Below are 17062 nucleotides of genomic sequence, written 5' to 3' on the forward strand. Positions count from 1 at the left end.
GTGAACGTTAGATGCGGAGTGTTGAAGCTTCAGAGCTGGCGTTCCTTTGGTAGCTCCACACGTCTCAACCTGCTGCTGATGGCTGTTGTCAAACTGTCACACGTTTCTCTGCCAGTGTCATCAAACTGCTGTCTGGACTTGTCTCTGTGTGCAGATCATAACAGGAATGTCGAGCAAACCTCAGATTAAACTCTCAGTGAGGTCACTTCAGGTTTGATCAGGGATTAAAATACTGCTTGAACCAGAACAATGATCTGTGTCCGGTTTTATTAAAAAACTGGCCTGAAGATTCTGAGCACAATCTGAGAATCACAGTTTTACATTCAAACATTCATGAAATTACAGAAGTCTCTTCATCCTCATATGGAGATAATGTTGTTGCCTTTCATTCAGCAGACAGAGCTCCACAAAATATATCTGATATATTCTCTCCAGTCGACACAATAAAAACGTTTCATGTAAAAAACTGCAGTATAAAAGACGATCATTCTTTTATATTCTTTACTTAAAAATATACTGTTGATTGTAATTTTCATAGAAGAAGCTCAGTTTCATGTTTACAGAGTAAAAAAATGTGAAAATGAAAGTTCAGGCTTTCAAACTCAAAGGCACATTTTTGACAACATTCACTTTTGTTCTAAATCTCATAGAATCACAGTTTCCGTGATGCTTCCTGCAGCATGAAGCATGCTAATCTGGCACAGTTGCTCTCATGGTGCTCAAATGGCTACTAATGCGGAGCTAACATGGGTGCTAACATTGCTAATAAAAAGTTGAACAGCTCACCCTGAAAGATCACAGTGGCCTGACTGTATCTGTAGAAGAATTTGGAAATTTTCCCATTCACTTCAATACAGTCAGGTTTCTTTGAGCAGCATATAGTGGCCGTTAGAGGAACTGCAGCTTATTTATCATCAGCACCAGAATGTAGATTTATACTCATATAAAAACAGTGCGTTAATGAAAATGTGGATAAAAAAGCATCGGAGACTGAAGATCAGCTCAGGAGGAAAACTCCACACACCATCGACCTGCCGCCAATCCAGGTCCTCATCCTCCCTCAGGTCTTGATGCTCTGCAGTTCTTTCTCTTTTGATGAGCTGCTCTCCGCTGGCTTCTGCTCGCTCACAAGCTCGTACCTTCCTTTGCTGCTCGGTTCTGGTTCCTGAAGTAAAGACTTGCGAAGGACCACGATGGTCAGCAGGAAGCAGAGGAGACCACCACACACGAAGACCACCTGCAGACCCAGAAACCTGCACAGAGACACAGCCAGTCAGGTCTCAATGTTGGGGACCTGGTCCAGGTCCAGAAGAAAGTCTGCTGGAAACCGGGTCAGACTGCCAGGACCACCTGTTAGTTCTTATGACTCTGAATGTTTCCTTTTACTCCAAAGAAAAGTTCCTCTCATGTGTTTGGATTGTTTTGTTAATGATCTGCTCCAAATATCTGATTGTCTTTACAACACAATAAACTCAGAAACATACAGGACTGATCCAGAGACTCTGATTGGCTGTCACATCACCCACCGGAGCCAATAGGAGTGTCTGATGTGGAGACGTGACTCTGGAGGTCACTATTGAAGATGGAAGATTAGAATCAAAGTAAAGCAACAACTGAACTTGTCGGGAAAGTTTCAGACTTGTCACAAAAATGTTTCTTTTCTTCAGTTTGTTGTTGACTGAGAAAAAAAATGTGATGAGGCAACATGTTGGTCAGATTCAGTTCAGCAGTTCAGGTGAATGCTTCCGAAGCAAAGCGTGAACTGCTCCGACATGTTTGTGCTGCTGACGGAGGAGTCGGTTCCCTGGTTGGGCTTCTGGGCTGCAGGACAGATTCCACGTTCATTTCTTCAGCAAACAGCAAACTTGTTCTCACTTGTCAGGACTTCATACCTTTTGGCACCAGAACACGTCCAACCAGCTGTGAGGAGCTGAGTGGAGGTCTGATGAAACAGCATCTCGCGTAATCAGACTGTCAGACTAAATGAAAAGGCAGCAGGTCTATCCTCTGTGCATCATGAATGTTCATGTTGTCAGACAAATCAACACATTTGTTCATTTCGTTGACTCTGGAGGAAACTGATCCCTGCTGGATCTGGACTCACCTCTGTCTGAAGCGGTCCAGGTTGTAGTACTGACAGGAGGTCTGCTGGCCACACTTTCTGCCCCACAGGATGCAGGTGGTGTCGATGACGCTGCCGTACAACACGGGGCCGGGCATGAACGCTGCTCAGAGAGGACACAGGTCAAAGGTTAGGAACAGGGTCATCTGCTGGGGAGCGTGATCTGACAATCTGACAACTCAGAAAAAAGGGGTGGGGGCGCTTAAGTCCTCAAGGTTCATCATCTGGGGAATCAATCCGATTCACTAACGGTCAGACCGGCTGAGAGGTCGGCTGTGGACTCACCCAGAACCCTGAACAGCATGTACTGAACTCCCACTGCGAAGGACTTGTCCTCTGTGGGCACCGTCCTGCAGAGACAGACAGAGACAGATGGGGACAGATGGACTGCCTTTGAACCTGGAGACAGACTCTGGTCTGCTGACAAAGACAGGCAGTTTATGTTGTCTTTGTGTTGTGTTGATTTCATCACGATTAAATCTGAGCAGAAATGACTTCTGAGACATCGCTGGACTCTAAACCGGTTTTCATACCTGAGGATCATCATGTAGGACGGAGTCTGGGAGAAGGAGGCCACGAAGCTGGTGATGCCCAGGAGCGCCACGAACGGGCGGAGGAGGTGGGTGCACCCGCTGCCGCAGGTCCCAGGGGAGGCGTGTGCAGGACCACCAAGACCGCCAACACAGCGGCAATCAGTGTAGTTCTGCACACACACAGAGACAGGAAAGGCTGAGCTACGACAGCAGAAACCTTTATTTTAACACCAATCAGTAAAATAAGAGTTAGTTTGTTTCCTGACATTTAAAAAATAAAAAACAGAAAGGTCTCCAAAGTGTTTGGAGCTGTGATGCATTCCCGTTTCTTCCATGTGGATGTTTGGAAAGTGATGAAATCCTCCTGAAGTGAAAGTAACACTTCTATAAAGGGTGTCACTTTTCTTCCAGTCAGCTCTGGGAATTTTCCAGGAAAAACACATTTCACTGAGCTTCACATTCTTCTGGTTTTCTAACAGGAGTCTCCTCCTGAGTTCACCAGAAACATCTGAACATTTTATCACGTCTGGGCATCTGGTCAAAACATTTTCATTTTAATTTTCTTAGAAATGTAGTACATTTTAATTTGCCTTCCAAAGATGGAGTCAAACAGTCAGACTGATCAAATCTGAAATCAGTCTCAATAAAAGTGAAAGAGCAGCTGATGTTTGTGGCCTCAACAGTTACCAGTTTTATTTCATCGAAGGATTTTCTATCATAACCGAACGATCTGCAGACAAAGGCTGAAAATGAAATTAGAAAATAAGTCATTTACGATGAAAAGGAAACAGAACAGTTTGAATCTGGGAGGAGTCAGACTTCAGCTCTATCGAGGCGGGACAGAAGGTGACGTCAGTCTCGACAGAACATCCATCAGCTTCAGGACGAGGAGCAGAAAAAAGAGGAAGTCAGACCGGAGAGGTGGACATCGTCTTACGGTGACTCGGCGCTCGGTGTCCATCACTGCGGCGAGGCAGCCGGCATGACAGGGAGACCTGAACTCCACGCCGTCCGAACCACAGACCGGATTAAATGCCTCCTGAGAACAATGACAGCTGGAACTGCACGACAACTGATGACTGAACAGGAAACACATAAACACATTAAAGTCTATACATCTAAAAAATGAATCAGCTTGTATTTCAGACTGAGACCATAAACTCATCAGGAAAACGTTTACTGAGGAGGACGGACATTTTCCCAGAGACTTGTCCTGGTCTGGCCCGGCAGGCTGCAGTGGAATCTCTCCCTTGTGTTTCAGATCTAGACTTCCTGTCCTTGAGTGTTTGTGTTCCTGGTCTTTGTACTTCCTGGACTTCCTGCCTGTCGGTCTTTGATGTTTGGAGATTTCCTGTCCTGCCTGCTTCACTCTCTGACCTCATGTTTGTCTTAAACCTGGTCAGTCGTTCCTACCTGTCATCCGCAGGAGGGAAGACCCCGGCGACCTTCTGAGTGGAGCAGCCAATCAGCAGCAGCGGCAGGGCGGTGAACATGCAGAGCATGATGGCTGCGGTGCACAACCTGCTGGCTCCGCTGACAGAAAGATTCATTCTGCGCATCAGTACCCCCCCCAGGACGGTGCCCAGGACGGCCAGTGGGATACAGACTCCTCCTGAAAGACACATCCAGAAGCTGCTAGCTTAGCACGACCGACAGGCAGCTCGGGCTCAGAGACTGACGTGGACTCACCGATCATCATGGTGGAAAAGGGGACGGTCTGGCTGAACTGTCGCTCAATGAACTTGGCCATGAAGGTGGCGAGGCCGGATAGAAGAGCGGCCAGGTTGACCTGCGCCAGGACCACCAGCAGGTAGATGGGACTCTGCAGTGTCCGCAGGGCGATTCGAGGGAAACCTGACCGACAGGAAGAATCATCAGGTCACACCTCAAAGGGCCAGTTTGCCAAATCAACCTGACAACACCTCTTCAGAAACACTGGACCTTCAGTAACCTCCGCCGCAGCGCCAGACAGTCGTCAGAAGACTCTTACTTTTGAGGAACTGGAGGAGGGAGAGTTCCTGGATCGGGTCTGTCTGCTGCTGCTTGTCGTCCGTCCGGGACTCTTCGTCATCTGCACCATCCTGAAAAATACAGAAACAACATTACAGACCTGAAACGTCCGTCTGCAGCTGCTGGATGTCAGAGAGCTTCAGACGGAAGACACCCGACAACTTTACAGGAGCCGGACTTTGGTTTGATGATAAAAGGATTTATTTAGCCTAAAAGAATGAAGATGAAATCCCGACTTTCAGTCTTATCTGGTCTGATGCATCAACAGTCACACAGATGTGGGAGTCTATCAGCTGCTCCACATTCCAAACTCCAACACACCGCATGGCAGGAATTTAGACAGATACACAGCTGAAAAGATGTTTCTGGCAACAAATTTGGACTTTTGGTCCATTTCAGTTTATCTGAGACAAAATCCAGTGAGAAGCAGTTTTCACATAGACTTCAATACCCTCTGATGGTCTCTGAGGAGAATGCAGGTTTGCAGCTCCTCGTGTTCTTCCTCCAGTCAGAGAATCATCCAGACTGAGGATGTTTCTCATGAAGAAGAAAAAGCTGATGCCAAGAAGTTTGCCAACGCCGATCCAACACAAACACACAGGAACGTTGAGTTGGACTCTGACTGGACTCTCACCGGACTCTGACCGGACTCTGACCGGACTCTCACCGGACTCTCACTGGACTCATACCGGACTCTGACCGGACTCTCACTGGACTCCTACCGGACTCTGACCGGACTCTGACCGGACTCTCACTGGACTCCTACCGGACTCTGACCGGACTCTTACCGGACTCTGACCGGACTCTCACTGGACTCATACCGGACTCTGACCGGACTCTCACTGGACTCATACCGGACTCTGACCGGACTCATACCGGACTCTGACCGGACTCTGACTGGACTCTGACCGGACTCTGACCGGACTCTGACTGGACTCTGACCGGACTCTCACCGGACTCTGGCCGGACTCATACCGGACTCTGACCGGACTCTCACTGGACTCTGACCGGACTCTGACCGGACTCTGACCGGACTCTGACCGGACTCTCACTGGACTCATACCGGACTCTGACCGGACTCTCACTGGACTCTGACCGGACTCTCACTGGACTCTGACCGGACTCTGACCGGACTCTCACTGGACTCATACCGGACTCATACCGGACTCTGACCGGACTCTCACTGGACTCTGACCGGACTCTGACCGGACTCTGACCGGACTCTGACTGGACTCTCACTGGACTCATACCGGACTCATACCGGACTCTGACCGGACTCTCACTGGACTCATACCGGACTCATACCGGACTCATACCGGACTCTGACCGGACTCTCACTGGACTCATACCGGACTCTGACCGGACTCATACCGGACTCTGACCGGACTCTGACCGGACTCTGACCGGACTCTGACCGGACTCTCACTGGACTCATACCGGACTCTGACCGGACTCATACCGGACTCATACCGGACTCTGACCGGACTCTCACTGGACTCCTACCGGACTCTGACTGGACTCTGACCGGACTCATACCGGACTCTGACCGGACTCTGACCGGACTCTCACTGGACTCCTACCGGACTCTGACTGGACTCTGACCGGACTCATACCGGACTCTGACCGGACTCTGACCGGACTCTGACCGGACTCTCACTGGACTCTGACCGGACTCTCACTGGACTCATACCGGACTCTGACCGGACTCTGACCGGACTCTCACTGGACTCTGACCGGACTCTGACCGGACTCTCACTGGACTCATACCGGACTCTGACCGGACTCTGACCGGACTCTCACTGGACTCTGACCGGACTCTGACCGGACTCTCACTGGACTCATACCGGACTCTGACCGGACTCTGACCGGACTCTGACCGGACTCTCACTGGACTCTGACTGGACTCCTACCGGACTCTCACTGGACTCATACCGGACTCTGACCGGACTCTGACCGGACTCTGACCGGACTCCTACCGGACTCTCACTGGACTCATACCGGACTCTGACCGGACTCATACCGGACTCTGACCGGACTCTGACCGGACTCTGACCGGACTCTGACCGGACTCTCACTGGACTCATACCGGACTCTGACCGGACTCATACCGGACTCTGACCGGACTCTGACCGGACTCTCACTGGACTCCTACCGGACTCTGACTGGACTCTGACCGGACTCATACCGGACTCTGACCGGACTCTGACCGGACTCTCACTGGACTCCTACCGGACTCTGACTGGACTCTGACCGGACTCATACCGGACTCTGACCGGACTCTGACCGGACTCTCACTGGACTCATACCGGACTCTGACCGGACTCTGACCGGACTCATACCGGACTCTGACCGGACTCTGACCGGACTCTGACCGGACTCTCACTGGACTCATACCGGACTCTGACCGGACTCTGACCGGACTCTCACTGGACTCTGACCGGACTCTGACCGGACTCTCACTGGACTCATACCGGACTCTGACCGGACTCTGACCGGACTCTGACCGGACTCTCACTGGACTCTGACTGGACTCCTACCGGACTCTCACTGGACTCATACCGGACTCTGACCGGACTCTGACCGGACTCTGACCGGACTCCTACCGGACTCTCACTGGACTCATACCGGACTCTGACCGGACTCTCACTGGACTCATACCGGACTCTGACCGGACTCATACCGGACTCTGACTGGACTCTGACTGGACTCTGACTCATTTGTGCAGCAGATAATCTACTTCAGTGTGGTCTGAAGGAGCCCCCTGAGGGCCCCACAGGGCCTCTTCACTGTTACATTCTGATTAACTCGGCTTCCATTTGTTGTTTCCTCCATGTTTGTCTGTTTTTATGTCTTGTGCTGAATTAAACCGCAGAAGAAGAACAGACAGTGTGATCATGATGATCATTATCTCCTGGGGGGGGGGCGGGGCTGTTACGGTAAACACTGATGGGTGGAGTCTGCTGCTGTTTACAGATCAACTTCCTGTTCTGCTGTCTTCCACCCGTCTCACCTCTTTGGGCATGTTCCGGGGGAAGAAGAGGTACGGCAGCGCCGTGAGGAAGAGGAGGCAGGACGCCACCAGGAAGCCCAGCCACCAGGCCCCCACCCAGCGCAGGTCTGTGGAGTCCAGCTTGATCTGGTCTGGAACAAGAACAGAAGACAAAGTGAATTATGGATCTTATAAACCAGAACCCGGAGAACGGCTGAAGGTGCGTGGCTGCTACAGGGTGCACATGTTCCCGATTGAAGTCTATGGGAAAATGTCCCTCCTCCTCCCTGACGAGTTAATGGTCTCAGTCTTCAGCACAACATGATGTTCATTTTTTAAATAGCGGGGCTACCCAGAAGAGCGTTAAGATAAAAAGCTACATAAACTTGACTGAAGAGCTTTTTCTGTGTGAAAAACAGGAATCAGCGACTCTGGACTCAGATTAGGTTGAACGTTTGTTGATGCTTCATGACGCTGATGTCATTTGACACCTTCAGGATAAATAGAGCTCAACTTTCTTTAGAGACCAGCTGAAACAAAAACTTGTTTCTTCAAACCAGAGAGGGAGTGACTGTGTGTGTGTGCGCGCGAGTGTTTGTCGACCTCCTAAATGATCGGTTTGGGAGCCTGAGAAAGTGAAAAGTTTCCGCTGAATGTGTGGCTGAACTGAACTGGTCAGGCTCCACCTGGAATGAGCTGAGGAGGATCTGGAGTCAGCAGGGTGTGAAAAACTGTTACATCTTCAGTGACTCAGACCTGCTGCTGTTCGTCTTCATCGTCTTCACCTTCTTGGTATTCGTGTATTTCATGTCTTGCTGTGGATGAAGAAACTGGAGTTCACCTGGAAATGTTCACACTGATTTCCAGTTTTTACTAACTGGGAACTACGGACCAAACAACCACGCTCAGCAGCTCAGACACATCTGATCGTGAACATTAGAAATCCGGATCATTCCCACTTGATCTCATATCCTTCCTTCACATTCTCTGACTGAGCTCAGCTCGGCCTCCTGAAGCTTTGAGGAGACCTTTTTCCTTCACACTTGAACAGACTGAACTCTGAGGACTGTAACTCCACAAAGTCCTCCCTTTCCTCTCAAAGTAAGTGTTGTAAATGAGCTGGACCGGACACTGGGTTTCTGTCCAGTGGCAGTGTCACCTTCGGGTAACTTGTCGAAGTCGACGTAGAAGCGCAGCATCAGGGAGCCAGTGATGAAGCCGAGGGCCGGGCCGATGGAGGTCAGGGCGAGGAGGATGCCTGAAAAAAAAAAAAAAAGAACAAACCTCAGAACGATGATGGAAACATGCTGCTGCTGTCTGAGGAGAAACCAAATGTCTGTTTGTCTTTCTTTTCCATTTTTTCTGTTTTTAAAAAGTTTCCTCATCTTCAGTGAAGCAGAATAACAAAAGAAAAGTTCCTCATGTGTTTGGGTTGCACAGAACAATAACGCTCTACAAACAGTTAAACTTATTTAGTTCTGATAGGTTCTAAGTTCTGTGAGTGTTTGTTTGGCAGTTTGTGGCTACTTTGCTTGATGCTGATGATGTTACACAGACAAGCCACTTAATGAGTCTTAATGAGTCCAGTTTGTGGTCTGAGGTCTCGGACTTAACTGTGTCAAAGTGGTTTGAAACTGGTTTTTCTGCTTGGACTTGGAAATGTCCTTGTTTTCCTGAACTGTTATTATTTCACCTAATAATACCAATTAAACGTGTGTGTCCTGTATAATCTGTACTGAATGGAATTCTGTTGGACCGGTTTTGTGGCTAATTAAAGGAAATTAAATTCACTACAGCTGAATCCTTCAGAGGTCAGGCTGAATGAAGAGGAAGTAAAAGTTCTTTAAATCTTTCTTCAGTGAACCAGCATCAGCACTCAGTGAAAAGAAAGAAGACGGATGGAAAGATTCCTGCTGGTTATGACGACGTGTTGAGCCAAAGTCAGCGAACAGTCACTCTCTGCCTGACTTCCTGTGTGTGGATCGGATTCAGGGAATCCAGGAAGCCAGTGTGTGGGCTGAGCAGATGCCTCAGGATGGTGCAACTGCGGCAGACATATTCCTGATCTGAACTGGTCTGATCACATGACTTAACTCAGATCAGTCTTTCATGTGACCACACTGTGACCTTGGTCGTCATGGTTACCGTAACAACAGTCTGTTCGTTTTGGGTTAAAATAAGAGTTTCCTGAACATCCCAATTTATTACTTTAATATAGGAAACAGATTGTTGTGTCAGCTCATCGTCACCACAAACACTAGATGTCGCCTAGCAACAGAACCTGACGATGATGAAATAATGACCTGCCGACATTTCTGGTTATTAGTCAGTACACAAGCCTTTTGTTTGTTTGTTTTTTTGTTTCGCGTCAGTCACCTGTGAGATGATGCCAACACTGCTGACTGCTGATTGGTCAGAGAGAACGTACCGAGGTAGAGCGGCGAGTTCCTCTTGCTGGCGTAGTCATCAATGTAGGAGATGCCGAAGGGCTGGATGGGGACTGCGGCGATGCCCAGCAGCAGCTGCCCCATCAGCAGCAGAGGATACACCCCCTGCTGGGCGTGGCTCTGCTGCTGGCTGCAGCTGTCATTGGAGGTGGAAAAAGATCTGTCTGATTGGCAGAGGCCGGAGCTGTTGTCACTGGGGGCTGTAGGCAAACAGAAGGGACAGTGAGTTTCAACCCCGACGTCCCGACTGTTACCCCCACTGGGGCAAAAAATGTGTTGATCCTGAACAGAATGCCCCCTCCTCCTGAAAACCAAACTGGAATCCTCTCAGTGGCTTCAGTTCAAGTAGAAGTGTGCAGTAAAGTGTGCGCAGCCTCACAGTTGATGTTGTCGGTGTATTCGTATGGTCCGTACAGAAAATGTGGCAGCGCCATCAGCAGCGAGGCGAGGCAGGCCACCAGAGCTCCTCCCCCAATGAAGCGCGGCCGGTGGACTCGACTGCCGAAGAAACTCACAAAGATGATGAGGACGGTGTTCCCTACCTGAAGACAAACAAACGCAGAGATGAGCTGCAGCGGGTCCAGCAGGTCCGGACAGATTGGTTTTAGTGGTTGTTGTTGATTCTCAGACCAAAAGTATGTAAACACAATCGAAGCCGATAAAACCAGGACCCAGAGGGGCCGTCTGGTCCTGACCTCGTTAAAGGCCGCCAAAAGACCAGACTTCTGGCTGGAGAAGCCGTAACGTCTCTCGATGGTGGAGATGGAGCTCTTCATGTAGCCCGACACCAGCAGCTGAGCCAGCTGCAGCAGACTGTGGCACAACACAAAGAACTGCACACACAAAGACAAACATGTCTGCATCACATGGAGAGGAAATGGGTCCGTGTTGTGTGCTGAGAGAACAATACCAGGATGGACAGCTTTAGGTCTGAACTGATAATGGAATGGATGCAGCGCTTTAGGTAGAGTTTATCAGTTAAAGTTTAGTTCAGCTGCTGAAGCCTGAAATTTAACTTTAGCATATTAATGTTAGCTGGCCTTTGCATTTCCTGTGGGATTTCATTACCAAAATAAAATGCCAAGTCTCAGCATACAAGACTTAATTTTGAAGGCTTTTTGACTTTTAAGGCTCTTTAAGACAGTTGTAGCTGGTTACTTCTGCATATTTTTATCAGTGAAATGTGTCCTGGAGTTTTCCCCGGTGCAGAGTGTCTGAACATTCAGCAGATAAACGTGAAAAAGAGTGGCGTCACCGGCCAACAGCAACACAAACCTTGATGCTGTTGAAGGGACTGCATTGCTGGCGAGTTGGCGGCGACACCGCGGGGTCAGAGTTCATGTTCAGGTTGTTGGCCGCCATGATTCAACCTGTACCACAGAGAGAGACCGAAGACCAGAGTCTGTAAAACACCAAAACACAGCTTCATAAAAGCAACTGTACATTTCCTGAAGATACACACACACAATCATTTCTACAATTATTGGCACGTAAAGGTTGAATGTCTTTGTTCAAACAGAGTACAGAGGAAAGTGACGGCAGGAGGCTGAGCTCAAGACCAAGACCTGGACCTGAGCCACCAGGAGAGAGAGAGACTCACAACCATACAAAGTCCGATCTGCAGTGTTTGTTTTAATGCTTCCTGCTCAGAGTCAGACATTCACTCTTCACTTCCCTTGATAGTCCACTTCACTGAAGTCCAGAGGGTTGGGCCTTTGAAGCCCCATAACTTGAAAAATTATTTTTCCTTCTCTTGCAATCTGCTGTATTTTACTGGTTAGCTCAGAAAACAGCCAGCCAATCAGAGATCAGGTTGCAAAGTGCAGCACCTCAGTGTCGTCACTGTTAGCATGTTAGCATGCAGATACTAGTGCAGCCTCACAGAGCTGGTTTTAACACAGAGACAGAAACAGGGATCCTTCTGAGATCTGGACTTGCAGCTGGTCTGAGTCCCCTGAGGATGCACCAAATCTGAGTCCTGTGTCACTGTGACTGAGTCAGTTCTTTTCAAAATAAAAGCCAATTAAATCCTCCTGGGAGCTTTATCTTGCTGTAATGACGACTGACTTGAGAAAACCATGTCGTCTTCCACTGTGGAGGGTTTAATGCTTTCCTGATGACTCGGAAGAATAAAACAGAAACACAGTAAAGGTCCAACATGCCAACACCAGAATCAGTAAATGTCCTTTGTGACTTTCCTTCAGACATTTTTAGAAGCTTCCTGTTTTTATTGTCTATCTCCAATGAAGCAGAAATGTTAGTGAAAATTCGTGAGAGAGAAATAATGAACTCACCGTCCTACAGCAGCTCCGATCGCTCTCTCTGCTTCTTACTTTCTCTCTTTCTTTCGCAGTGTTTGACGTTCACACTTTCAGTCTGACAGCTCTGATGCCGAGTGGGGAGGAACTGGAATTTGACCCTGGAGCTGAGAGCAGGAGGAGGAAGCGCTTCAGCCTGAGTGTTTCAATCTGCTACTGGAAGATTAAATATTCTTTTCTGTCTTTCTTTGGGTTGAATATTAATGTCACACACATCTTTAATCAGACACACTGGAAACATTGTAACACCTGAGATGTTTCCTCCATTAAAAAATGATTTCAAATCATTTCTGATGTGGAGAAATCATTTAAATGAAATGGAGCATCATTCATCATCATCATACAATAATATATAATCGTATATCAGAGGCCCATCAGGGGCCCTTTTCTCTCTCGGGGCCCTAAACAAGTCCAAGTCCAGCTGATATAACTGTGATGTTTCTGACCTCCTTCTAAGGAAGTGTGTTGGTTATTTATTGTTTTTCTGTGTGGTGTTGTGGTTCAGAGCGTTCAGAGCTTCAGAGTAAAGAAGACCAGGAGGTCTTTTCTGATCCAGATCTGAGACTCTGATGACGTTGAGGTGAGGCCGCAGTTCCTCATGTCGACAGACTGACCTCTGGTGGTCAGAAGATGAAACACACAATCAGGAAACTGTGATCCTGCAGGTCTGGACTCCTGTAGATGTCTGAAGCTGAGCTGTGGGATCTGGACCAAGGCTTCAGCAGCAGAAGGTGTGAGGTGGCTCCTCTGAGTCAAAACCTTGAACTGTTCCTCAAACCTCCTGAAATAGGAGTCCTGTTTCCAAGACTGGGTCTGGATCCGGTTTGGGTCAAAGTAACATCCACATGAATGAAGGATCCAAGCTGGACATCACCCAGAGAGTCAGACTGTCTCCATCAGCTGGTCTTCTTCCCATAATGCATCCTGAGCTTCTCTGAAAAAACAACACACTTTGAAAGTTAGTTATGAAACAAAGGAACGTCTGAGACTTTTACCCTGAAGGCTCAATGTGTTTGTTTGTTGTTACAAACTCAGTTTGCTTCACTGTTGCATGATGGGAGCTCAGAGGATGACCCGGTGGACTGAAGGTCCAGGTTCCACAGCAGCTAACGAGCATTAAGGTTCATTAATGAGGTCCGCTGTGAGCAGAACCATCAACAGTATCTGCTGCTAATGAGCCTGGAGGGAGCTCTCTGTTCATCAGAGCTCAGAGGATGCTCAAAGCTCCGGGGGCCCTGAACGCACCACCAACCTGCTAAACCTCTAACTACCCAGAACCAGAACCAGAACCCACTGAGAGACTGGACTGCACCAACCAGGATGTCTAAAACTACAGAAAACAAAATGATGAACTAACCAACCAAGTCGATCAGTTTATCAGGAGACTGCTCTGAAGCAATGCATGCTGGGAAGATTTGAGTTTTGTTGATTTAATCCATTCAGAAAACCACATCTGAAGTTCACTTCCTGGTTTAGCTTGAATGTAGCTGATCCGACTGAAAGCAGGTCCGTCGGCCCCTGAACGCCTCTCTGCAGCCTTTAATTCTATTAGCCTGCCGGTCGGGGGGCTCCTGGGAGCCCCGGGGCCTCCAGCCACTCAGTCCAGCTCCAACACCAACCACCTACTGCAGCCACGGCCCTGGCCGGGAATCGAACCTCTGATGCTAGCTGCACAGTTACTTATAAAATGTCACAAACCAAGAGAACCCACAGCAATACCAAAGGTCATTCTACAGTGATATCATCATCCAGACATAAAACTTGTGTAACCCTGAAGGTGTTAATGTTGTTATTGTTGTGTGTCTGTGTCTCTGTGGGGGGAGGGGGGGGGGGGGGGGGGTCAGCTGAGACTCCCTGCTGCCTCCAGGTGCTAATTAGACTGTAACAACACAAAAACACAACAGTTGAACAGTGAGGTCACATGACAACGAGTCAGTTCTGAGATTTCATCAACAACGAGACAACCTTTGACCTTTAACCTCTGTGTGAGGCTGGCTCGGCTTCTCTTTGCCTTTAAACAAAACTCACCGCGGACATCAAAACGGCCGACAAGGCCAAAGAAAAGCTCTCAGGAGGTTCAAGATCTTCAGTGACCTTCACCTCCTCCTGATGGACACCTCCTCCTGATGGAGTCCTCCTCCTGATGGAGTCCTCCTCCTGATGGACACCTCCTCCTGATGGACACCTCCTCCTGATGGAGTCCTCCTGATGGAGTCCTCCTCCTGATGGACACCTCCTCCTGATGGAGTCCTCCTCCTGATGGACACCTCCTCCTGATGGAGTCCTCCTCCTGATGGACACCTCCTCCTGATGGACACCTCCTCCTGATGGAGTCCTCCTGATGGAGTCCTCCTCCTGATGGACACCTCCTCCTGATGGACACCTCCTCCTGATGGACACCTCCTCCTGATGGAGTCCTCCTCCTGATGGACACCTCCTCCTGATGGACACCTCCTCCTGATGGAGTCCTCCTCCTGATGGACACCTCCTCCTGATGGACACCTCCTCCTGATGGAGTCCTCCTGATGGAGTCCTCCTCCTGATGGACACCTCCTCCTGATGGACACCTCCTCCTGATGGAGTCCTCCTGATGGAGTCCTCCTCCTGATGGACATCTCCTCCTGATGGACACCTCCTCCTGATGGAGTCCTCCTCCTGATGGAGTCCTCCTGATGGAGTCTTCCTCCCGATGGACACCTCCTCCTGATGGACACCTCCTCCTGCTGGGTCCAGCTCAGGACATCCTGGATCAAAAGGATCCAGTTCTAATCTGTGAAGACCAGGATCAGGAAACGTTGAGCTGAGGTCCAGGACCAAAGGTGGACTGATGGAGAATAAGATGTCAGTCTGACAGAAAGGACGAGTTTAAAAACACCTTCCAGCAGCTGAACCAGATCTGGACTTAGTGGGACAAACAGCAGGAAGCCCACCACATCCAGCTGGTTGGACAAACTTCATCATCAGTTCTTTGGCGTCCCTGGTGTCAGCTGGATGTCACAACGGTACGTCATGTAGATCCTCCCACGTCAGGAGCTCCGTCTATAAAAGCCTGAATCCAGGTTGTGGTCTTCTGGCAGACGGACAAACGCAGTGAGACAAGAAAAGGTAAAGTTAGAATGATTTAATCTTTGAACTCTTGTGGTTTCTCAAGGATTGTTTTTGTGGTTGAACTTTTCTTCTTCTTTGGTATTAAATGCTTTCTTATCTTTTTTCAGGCTGATGGAAAACTTCACCTACAACAGCTTAACCCTGCGGCTGGAGGGGTTAAAGGTCACAAAGGTGTCAGTGTACCCCGTTTTCTTCTTCCTCTTCTTCTCCTACATGTTGATCATGTTCGTCAATGTTGGAATTGTAGTTCTGGTCTTCATTGACAAAAGCCTTCACCAGCCCATGTATCTGCTTTTCTGCAACCTGCCCGTCAACGACCTGGTTGGGAATTCCATCACTTTGCCTCGTTTGCTGGTCGACATCCTGCGTCCTCCGTCTGAACGCCTCATCAGTTACTATGAGTGTGTGGTCCAGGCGTTCACCACACACATGTTCGGCACCACCTCTCACACAGTCCTGATGATTATGGCCTTTGACAGGTACGTGGCCATCTGTAACCCGCTGCGTTACAGCACCATCATGACCAACAACATGGTGGTCAAGCTGACGGTTTCTGCCTGGGGAGTGGCCTTTGTCCTGGTCGGGATCCTGCTGGGTCTGACCATCAGGCTGAACCGATGCAGGACTCTCATCATGAATCCTTTCTGTGACAACGCCTCCCTGTTCAAACTGTCCTGTGACAGCGTCTTCATCAATAACGTCTACGGCCTCACGTTCACTGTGGTTCTGTTCACGGCGTCCATCGGCAGCATGGTCCTCACCTACACGAAGATCACAGTCGTCTGTCTGACCAGTAAGAACAAGTCTCTGAACAGCAAAGCCTTAAAGACCTGCAGCACTCACCTCTTTGTGTATCTGATTATGGTTTTATCTGGACTCTTCATCATCATCCTCCATCGCTTCCCTCAGTACTCGGACTACAGAAAACAGTCGGCTATTCTATTCCACATCATCCCCGGCAGCCTGAACCCGATCATCTACGGAGTTCAGTCTAAAGAGATACACAGATTTCTGTCAAGTTTGTTTCGGTCCAGAAAGACTTTAGCATCATTATAATTTAAATGCAAATGAGTTTGAAAAGGAAACTTAAATTCCCTGTTCAGTTTTCAGACATGGTCCAGTCAGGAGATTATTTGTTTTATGATTAGTCATTTTATGGACATTTAACATTTGAAGTGAGTACAATCACAGAAAATGTTGTTCCCATGATGCTGGTCTCTGTGTTTTCCTGCTTTCATGTGTCTAAACAGAAATAAATCTTTCTCTCATTATTGTCACGATTAATGAGATTATGATTTATTTCAGACGTACACACAAACACAGTAATAAATGTGTAATAATCATGAAAAGTTTGATGATTTCATGTCAGCTGTCTGTCCTGAATCTGGTCTTCAGTTCCCCCAAAGACCTTCGGTCTCTGCTCCTCAGCGACCTTTGTGCTAATCTGGTATCTAATCTGAGTCTCCTCTGGGTCTTCAGTCCTCAGATCCTGGTTTTTGTCTTGTGGTTTTCATTATTATGGAGCAGGTGAATTC

The 17062-nt window shown here is 48.6% G+C and overlaps 2 protein-coding genes across 4 annotated transcripts; one reads left to right on the top strand and one right to left on the bottom strand.

Moving 5' to 3' along the window:
• Window positions 1–250: 250 nt before the first annotated feature.
• On the bottom strand, window positions 251–12516 carry slco2b1 (solute carrier organic anion transporter family, member 2B1). Of its 3 annotated transcripts, none has more exons than XM_029519618.1 (15): window positions 12396–12516; window positions 11377–11471; window positions 10797–10934; window positions 10481–10643; window positions 10083–10301; window positions 8814–8912; window positions 7676–7806; window positions 4646–4736; window positions 4345–4509; window positions 4069–4267; window positions 3593–3734; window positions 2656–2825; window positions 2408–2472; window positions 2105–2225; window positions 251–1253 (listed from the first exon to the last, which is right to left on the bottom strand). In XM_029519618.1, exons 2-15 carry the CDS (start codon window positions 11461–11463, stop codon window positions 1061–1063), a joined length of 1983 nt encoding a protein of 660 aa, XP_029375478.1. In that variant the 5' UTR covers window positions 11464–11471; window positions 12396–12516; the 3' UTR covers window positions 251–1060. The 3 variants fall into 3 exon arrangements, with proteins under 3 accessions (XP_029375478.1, XP_029375477.1, XP_029375479.1); XM_029519617.1 differs by having other exon boundaries at window positions 11377–11503; window positions 12396–12504; XM_029519619.1 differs by lacking the exon at window positions 12396–12516 and adding an exon at window positions 11702–11816.
• A 3119-nt stretch (window positions 12517–15635) lies between these two features.
• Window positions 15636–16583, top strand: or70b1 (olfactory receptor, family 70, subfamily B, member 1). Its single transcript, XM_029518831.1, has one exon. The coding sequence runs from the start codon at window positions 15639–15641 to the stop codon at window positions 16581–16583; it is 945 nt and encodes a 314-aa protein (XP_029374691.1). The 5' UTR covers window positions 15636–15638.
• The last annotated feature ends 479 nt before the right edge of the window (window positions 16584–17062 follow it).

Source organism: Echeneis naucrates, chromosome 14 (assembly GCF_900963305.1).
Source record: "Echeneis naucrates chromosome 14, fEcheNa1.1, whole genome shotgun sequence".
Taxonomy (NCBI): Eukaryota; Metazoa; Chordata; class Actinopteri; order Carangiformes; family Echeneidae; genus Echeneis; species Echeneis naucrates.